General features: G+C 32.3%; 1 protein-coding gene across 4 annotated transcripts in view; it reads left to right on the forward strand.

Annotated features, from left to right (window-relative positions):
- LOC139703464 (ubiquitin carboxyl-terminal hydrolase 9X-like) overlaps positions 1–8166 on the forward strand; it is a 119142-nt gene extending 110976 nt beyond the window's left edge. For all 4 annotated transcript variants that reach the window (XM_071606932.1, XM_071606935.1, XM_071606934.1 and 1 more), the window contains 7 exons: positions 350–535; positions 790–1010; positions 1097–1185; positions 4010–4166; positions 4498–4710; positions 5233–5328; positions 6671–8166. In XM_071606932.1, coding sequence (XP_071463033.1) covers positions 350–535; positions 790–1010; positions 1097–1185; positions 4010–4166; positions 4498–4710; positions 5233–5328; positions 6671–6802 — 1094 coding nt within the window. In that variant the 3' untranslated portion in view covers positions 6803–8166. The remainder of the gene's footprint in view (positions 1–349; positions 536–789; positions 1011–1096; positions 1186–4009; positions 4167–4497; positions 4711–5232; positions 5329–6670) is intronic.
- Positions 8167–8715: the final 549 nt, after the last annotated feature.

The following is an 8715-nucleotide window of genomic DNA, read 5'->3' on the forward strand; positions in this document are numbered from 1 at the left end:
TTATACCCCAAGCACTTAGCTTAGATAAACAGATTGGAAATTTAGTTTCTGACTTTCCTTAGGAGGATGAGAAGTGCTAGAGAATTTAGGTTAGACCATTCTAACCTCTCTAAGATGCTAGAAAGTACATTTTCCTGAGTACCTCTATAATTGGAATGCCAGAGCTGTTGTCATTTCACAGTGATAATATTTAATCTTAATTTTCTACATTCTTTCTATATTGCTACATTCTAAACAGACGATAGCTGTAGTTATAAAATTATGAGAAGCTATGATAATTACCTTTTAATTACTTAATCCCTGTCCTTCCTAATATTTTTTAACACCTTTTTTGTACCCTTTTTCATAGGTATTGCGGAAAAGACACAGCTTCTGAAATTGAACGTACCTGCCACCTTTATGCTTGTATCTTTAGATGAAGGACCAGGTCCTCCAATCAAATATCAATATGCTGAATTAGGCAAATTATACTCAGTAGTGTCTCAGCTGATACGCTGTTGCAGTGTTTCATCAAGAACCCAGTCTTCAATCAATGGTAAAGTAGAATGTTCCATTCTTTATAGTAGTTTTAAAATAATGTTCGTTATGAACACTTCTTGACTGAAAGTAATTCTCAAGATTAATTTTTACAATTTTACATTTTATTATCTTGTAATATGTGGTCTTGTGAGTTTTGTTACTATGCCTAGGAGGCTTAAGTTCAGAGTTATTTTTTTGAAATAATAAATTTAGTATTATGATTTTGTGGACAAGTCTGTTGGCTTTTCATTAATGTCAGATCTTTCCTAGGTAATCCCCCCCTTCCCAACCCTTTTGGTGATGCTAATTTATCACAACCTATAATGCCAATTCAGCAGAATGTGGCAGATATTTTATTTGTGAGAATAAGTTATGTGAAGAAAATTATTGAAGACTGCAGTAACTCAGAGGAGACCATTAAGTTACTTCGGTTCTGCTCCTGGGAGAATCCTCAGTTCTCATCTGCTGTTCTCAGTGAACTTCTCTGGCAGGTTAAATAAATATTAACTTTCATTTGTATGTAATTTATTCATACTCCTTTAAGTATTTATATTTACTATGTTTTACCTATTTTTAGGTTGCCTATTCATATACTTATGAACTTCGGCCATATTTGGATCTACTTTTGCAAATTTTACTGATTGAGGATTCCTGGCAGACTCACAGGTGGATACTCTTGCTACCAGCATTAATTATCTCTCCCAAGTTGTAGAAATAAGTGAAAATGCCAGTTAGCAAATATGGTTTCAGTTTTGGGAGCTCTTTCAGTGTCTTGAGAATGGGGGTTGAACTCTGGGTCTTTTTTCTATTCTGGAAGTGCTGTTTATGCCCCTGAACAAGACAGAAGTATTATAGCTCAGTCCAGCCCCATGATAGTTCCATGCCTAGTCTTTTGAGGAACTTCTATACTGATTTCCACAGTGATTGTACTAATTTACAATCCCAGCAATAGTGTAAAAGTGTTCCTTTTAATCCATATCCTCCCAGCATTTATTACTGTGTGTATTCTTGCTGTCATTATTTCCTGAGCTGTAGGGGTCCTGTTGAGAGAGTTGCCTGTTTCTCTATGCTGGAGTATTGACCCTGCATTTCTTCTGAGAGTTGTTTAGTTTCTAGTCTTAATATTTGTGTCTTTGACCCATTTTTAGTTGATTTGAAAACCAGTTTCCCAACACCTTTGTTTAAAAGTCCTTTTCTTTAATGTTTGTTTTTTGGCTGCTTTATGAAGGATCAAATGATTGTATCTGAGTGAGTTTGTATCTGTCTTCTATTTTGTGCCATACCATCCATTTTTAATTACTATACCTCTGTATTATAATTTGAAATCAGTTTTTGTGAGGCCTCTAGCATTTTTTTTAATTTGTTTGTTTGTTTTTACTGAGTTGCTTTGACTCTTCTGGGTCTTTTATTTCAAATGAATTTGGATCTTCTGGGTCTTTTATTCTTTCAAATGAATTTTGAGACATTTTTCCCCCCTAGTTCTGTGAGGAATGTTGTTAATATTTTGATGGGGATTACACTTGATCAGTATATTGCCTTTTGGTAGTATGGCCATTTTACCATATTGATTCTGCCAGTCAATGAACATGGGAGATCTTTCCATCTTCTTCAGTCTTCCTTCTTCAATATTCTAAAATTTTTATTACAGAGATTTTCATCTCTTTGGTTAGATTTTTCCTGGGTTTTGTGTTTTTGTGTTTTTGGTTCTTGGTTTTGGTTGATTTTGTTTTGAGGGTGTTAGGGATTTTGTGGGGTTTTTTGTTTTGTTTGTTTGAGACTATTGTAAATGGATTGATTTTTCTGATTTCTTTGTTGATGTTCAAAGTCATTGTTGGTATGTAAGAAAGCTAATAATTTTTGTATGTTGATTTTATAACTTGCTACTTTGCTGATTTGTTTATTAGCTTTGGCAGTCTGGTAGAGATTTTTGGATATTCTAAATATAAGACAATATAATGTAATATAATATTATCTACATACTTACTGTGGTACCAAAAAGTAAATAAAAACTAAATTATTTTGGAAAATAGTAAACTTTCATCTTCAAAATCAATAGAAAATGCATGAAGTATTGCTTGAACTGTTGTGCATAAATAACATTTATTTTATTTAATTAACAGTATTCATGAGGTATTAGAAATCATTTGCTATGTCCAGAAACATAAAGGTAATATTGGTCAAAATTACACATGAAAGCATTTGTCATACCAGGGTAAGTGACACACACCAGTGATCCCAGTAGCTGGGCAAGCTGAGGCAGGAGGATTGCTAGTTCAAGGCCAACCTCAGCAACTCAGTGAGACACTGTCTCTGAATAATGCAAAAAAAAGGGCTGGGATTGTGGCTCTAGTTAACCATGCCTGGCTTCAATTCCTAGTACCAAAAATAAAGAAAAAATTTGACAAAAAATATTAAGAATCACGTCATTATTAAGACCAAATGATAAAATAGAATATAGTATTACTACAAGTATCTTAAGAAACCTTGTTTTTGGTGTTTTGTGGTACTAGGAATTTAACCTAGGGGTACTCTACCCCTGAACTATATTTATAGTCTTCATTTTTTGTTGTTTGTTTTTTGAGACTGGATCTCAGTAAGTTACCAAGGCTGGGCTGTCTCGGCTTCATTGGGATTACAGGCATTTACCACTGCACATTGAACATGTTTTTTTTTTTGTCTGAAAGAAATTATATTTGAAAGTTGAATTTTCCAAATAAAGATACATACTGTGAATATCTTGGCTAAAAAGGAAAATTGTCTTTTTATTAGAATCTAATGATTTCTACTAACTAAGATACAAGTGTATAAAATCGAATTTTTTTCTGTTTACTTTCTGTCCAGGTAATGACTCCAAAGAAAGTGTGCTTTTGCGTATAATTAATTTTTTAAATTACTATTGAGGAGAGTCATAATTGCCCAAAGTTTTCTATAGCAGTTTAGAAATTAAATGATGTAATAGATCATTACTAAATCAAATTCTGCCATTGTCAGTGGAAAAAAATCTGCTTTACCTATTATATATGTATTAAAGATTGGTTTAATATATCAAATTATTACACTTTTTTCAGTCAGTGGATTGTAACTTTAAATTCTGAAATATAGTGTTACAAAAATGAGCCAACTAATCAGTTATTCTCACCTGAAGTATTCTTAAAGAAATGTGATTTAACTAATAAAAATAATGGACTATTGCCCTTAACTCACTTTTACACTTAAATTTATTATAAAAAAGGATTAGCAACTGGGTTTAGTCACTAGTATTGAAAAAAAAAATGTTTAATGTAACAGAATGAGCTCCACGACTTTTTAATTCTATAATGTTGACAAAGCTATTTAACCTCTCTGGACTTTTTTCCTTCTGTTAAATAAGTTTATTGATACTATTCATTTAGGAAATTGGATTATATCATTACATCATATACTGAATAGTGACTAGAAAGCACCTAAAATTTATTTATATCTGGGTTTTTTTGTTTTGTTTTGTTTTTAGAATTCACAATGCACTTAAAGGAATTCCAAATGACCGTGATGGGCTGTTTGATACAATCCAGCGCTCTAAGAATCACTATCAAAAAAGAGCATATCAGTGTATAAAGTGTATGGTAGCTCTCTTTAACAGTTGTCCTGTTGCTTACCAAATTTTACAGGTAAGAATTCTTTCAACCCGGGCAAGGTTGTATAGGAGAATCACCAGTTCAAAGCCAGCCTTGGCAATTTTGCAAGGCCCTAAAATAAAGGTCTGGGGATATGGCTCAGTTGATAACCCCTTCTGGTTCAATCCCTGGTACCAAAAAAAAAAAACAAAGAATTATTCATTATAAATTGGTATAATGCCAAATCCACATTTTAAAAGATAATAATTATGAAAATTTGGGAATTGCCATTTTAACTTGATTTTGAAAAATTAGTTTCAATAAGTTGAATTTATTTATTTATTTATTTATTTATTTATTTATTTATTTATTTATTTATTTTAAGGGTAATGGAGACCTTAAGAGAAAGTGGACCTGGGCAGTGGAGTGGCTTGGAGATGAACTTGAAAGAAGACCATATACTGGCAATCCTCAGTACACTTACAACAATTGGTCTCCACCAGTACAAAGCAATGAGACCTCAAATGGTTATTTTTTAGAAAGGTCACATAGTGCTAGAGTGACACTTACAAAAGCTTGTGAACTTTGTCCAGAAGAGGTAAAAAATGACAATAGAATGGAAGGGGGAAAAAAAGTGATTTTTTTTTTTTTTTTTTAGTTTAGTATTTATGTATTAACAATTGGTAATTGTGGTTTTATTTGTTTTAATGGTTAGCATTAATTACTGAGTTACTCTTAACATTTGGAAGAATTTCACCACCCCTTTGTTTTTCTTATCAATTATTATATCTTGGGCACAGTGGTTCACACCTATAATCCCAGGGACTGAGGAGGCTGAGGCAAAAAGGATCACAAGTTCAAGACCAATCTCAGTAACTCATCAAGACCCTATGTCAAAAATTAAAAATTTTTAAGCACTCTTGGGTTAAGTTACAAAAAGAAATCTGCCACCGGGTGTGTGGGGGGGGGCGGGGGGGTGCTGTAAAATAGCTCTAGTAACAAAAATAATGTACTTTTATACTTTTTTTTTTCTTTTTTAGTCTTGAGACCTTAAAAGGAGATTAAAAATACAGTTGAAGTTACTTTCATAATCAAATTCTTAATCTCCTTTTAAAATTAGGAACCAGATGACCAAGATGCCCCAGATGAGCATGAGTCATCTCCACCAGAAGATGCAGCACTGTATCCTCATTCACCTGGATCTCAGTATCAACAGGTAAAATGAAAATTTTATATCCCTAAACCAATTTTTATGTTTCATATTATGAAGGATCTTCTGCTTTTTTCTTAAATATTTCTGACAGCTCTGGCTGTAAATTTATAAGTTACCTGGAACAGCTGTACTAAGAATAGCTAGAATTATCATATTGCAGCATAGTTCATCTTACTTCTATAATATTTCCTTATTAGCTAGGTATCCTTAGGGCCTTATGCTATAATTGTAGTTAATAAAATTATGTAAAATCTCATATCAAAATTAAATTTTGAAGGAACATTAAAAGAAAAAGTATCCTGATTATTTAGCCTCAAGATTCAGTAGCAGGTCAGGCATGGTGGTGCTTGCCTATAATTCCAGTAATTCTGGTGGTTTAGGCAAAAATAAAATGACAAGTTTGAAGCCATTTTCAGCAACTTAGTGAGATCCTAAGTTAACTTAGCAAGACTCTGCCTAAAAATAAAAAGGGGTGAGAACTCTTTGAGCTCAATCCCCAGTACCAAAAAAAAAAAAAAATTAGTGGCAATAAAACATTTTTTAAAATCAATAATTTATTTTTAGCAGGTACTTTGCTGGTGAGCAGGTGGTGAAAAAAGGAAAAATACAGATGAAGAAATTTTATGTGAAATTTTTCTTTGAAAAAGGCCATTAAAACAAACAGAACCACAATTACCAATCATTAATACATAAAACTGTACTATAAAAATAATTTCATTCTAGGACTGGGGATACAGTTGGTAGAGTACTTGCATTGCATACACAAGGCCCTGTGTTCTAGCTATTCTATCCCCAGTACCACAAAAAATAATAATAGTGTTAATAATTCCATTCTGTTGCCTCCCCCCTTTTTTAAACTCTCTTCTGGACAGAGTTCACAAGCTTTTTGTGTAATTCTAGCACTATGTGACCTTTCTGTTTGTTATATGTATACTAAGGATTGCCAATATGATCTTTTGGAAGGACTATACTAGCATTAAGCCACAAATATGAATAATTCAGTTCTTGAAAGGCAGCATCTCTTAAATTTAATGGGCATATAATAAAGGGCATTTGGTAAAGATAGGTTGCTGGATCTCATAAACCAGGATTTCTGGTGTGGTAGGTCTGTGGTAGATCTCAGGAATTTTCACTTCTAACAAGATTCCAAATGATACAGTTGATCCAGGGGGACCACACAATATATGAATCAATTTATAAGTTCTTTTTAACTACTTTGAGAATTTTTAAAAAAATAATTCCTAAGTTTAAATTCAATTATACTTTAGTCAAATTTTAGCCCATTATTAACATTTCAATTGTAATATGTGAAAATTTGACATGCAGGTCTCTTTTGCCCTCTTAGAATAATGTACATGGACAGCCGTATACAGGTCCAGCTGCACATCACTTGAACAACCCTCAGAAAAGTGGCCGAGTACAAGAAAATTATGAAGGCGGTGAAGAAGTATCCTCACCTCAAACAAAGGATCAGTGAAATGCACCAGTTTACTGACTCCTTTAATATCATGTAGTCTGGACTTACAGTCCAAATTTTCCTGTGCCTCATTAAATATTTAAAAGTAGAAAAACTGTTCTAAAATAACATGACATAAAGATTCTATTTGCTATCTCATTTGTAGAAATTTGCTGACAGATGTAAGCACCTACAAACAGAACATGCAGAATGTTTTATAATAAATGATTGCTGATATGTAAATGGAAAAGATGTATATAGTATATGTATGTTTGACTTTTAGTTCTAAAGCAAAACACTTTTTTGATGAAGAGTCAGAAATATTGAAAAACATTATAGTTCATTTTCTTGTTTATCTGCTGCATTCTGCAACCAGTATTTCCTGCTTCCTGGCAGTTAAATCAGTTCCTTTATGAAAAAAAAGTGGTAGGGGGTAGTAAAAGAGCCTGTTTATATAATTTCCTGATAATTCTTTATTTACTGGAATATAACACTAGTAGGTGCCCTTCCGGTTGAGATGAAAAACTGGTGATGTAACATTGTTTCCAAAAATTTTACACCACCTTTTTAATCTGGTATTAGGTTAATTATTTTAAAGCTATAGTTATACTATAACTGTTAGCTTGGCTTCATACCAGGTTGCATTGCCAATAGAGACAAAATTTCTTGAATGAGATCATTTGTCCCAAAATCACATCTATATTGCTTAAACATTTTATTTCTTATCCTTAGAATAAACATAAAACAGGAAAAAAGGGTACAATAAAGCAGTTTTTAGTTGCACATATGAATGTTCTTCACATTTAATATTTGGTAGTTCCATTTCTTGATGGGATAAAGAATATCTAATAGGAACTGTAAAATTGAAAATATATGCCAATTTTTTCATGCTGGAATATGTGGAACATAATAGGAGAGACTGTATTTTATATATCTTATTTTGTTTTTTGGTAGAATTTCTTAGGTTTTGCTTCTGCTGGATCCCAGCTAACGAACTGTGTACATCATCAGAATTCACATTACTATTCAGTACTATCATAACCAAGATGCCTGGCTGATTTTTAGTCAGTCTCAATTTTACTTCAAAGTAAAATGGTTCTAGTTCTTTTTCCATTCCAAATTATTGTTAGATATGGGGTTTGATTAAGACGCAAACTTAAGAGGTACCATTTTAGAATAAACTTTTGTTTAGAAGTTCCAACAAATTCTTATTGTCATATTTAAAGGAGAATTGCTAGCTTTTGAATGTATGTAATATTTTGGAAGCTGTCTAAAACCCAAATATTCCTGCAGCAGATACAGGCCATCCTTTTCTGTTTAAATATTTTGCTGTTTTTTTTTATAGAATTTATTTTGCTGAATTTCCAAATAGAATTTAAGAAGAATTTTGTGCTGTGGTGTGTTTTTGTTTCTTGTTACTAGGTTGTATTCTTAAAGACTACACGTTAAAATTAATTTGGGGCATTATATGCCTTGGCATAACATTAAATTATTTTAGACACATTAAGTTTTTATATATATATAAAGATTTATTTTTTGACCCATTAGTCTCAGGATTTGGAGAAAGAAATATTAACACTTTCTTAAATTTGCTAATATAGTCTATCTTGAACTCTCTGCACATTTTTATATAGTTGATTTTTCTTACTCTGTAACTATGTAATATACATTAAGTTTCTTTCTGTCTTCAAAGAGCCACTGACTTTGGTCCTTTGTGATCCAGTTATGTTCAGTTATGTGTCTAATCACCAGCAATCTTTGTCTCTTTTCTATACTGCAGATTGTTTTTGATATTTTCTGACTCAAAGAGTTCAAAGCAATATATCTACAGTCAGCCCGTGTCTGTATTGCTTCAGTACTCCCATAATGTATCCAACTCAAGCAAATGCACTGTGATGTATATGGGCTAATTCCAAATACCTCCCAGTCCTGGA

The sequence above is a fragment of the Marmota flaviventris genome, chromosome Y (genome assembly GCF_047511675.1).
Source record: "Marmota flaviventris isolate mMarFla1 chromosome Y, mMarFla1.hap1, whole genome shotgun sequence".
In the NCBI taxonomy this organism is placed as follows: Eukaryota; Metazoa; Chordata; class Mammalia; order Rodentia; family Sciuridae; genus Marmota; species Marmota flaviventris.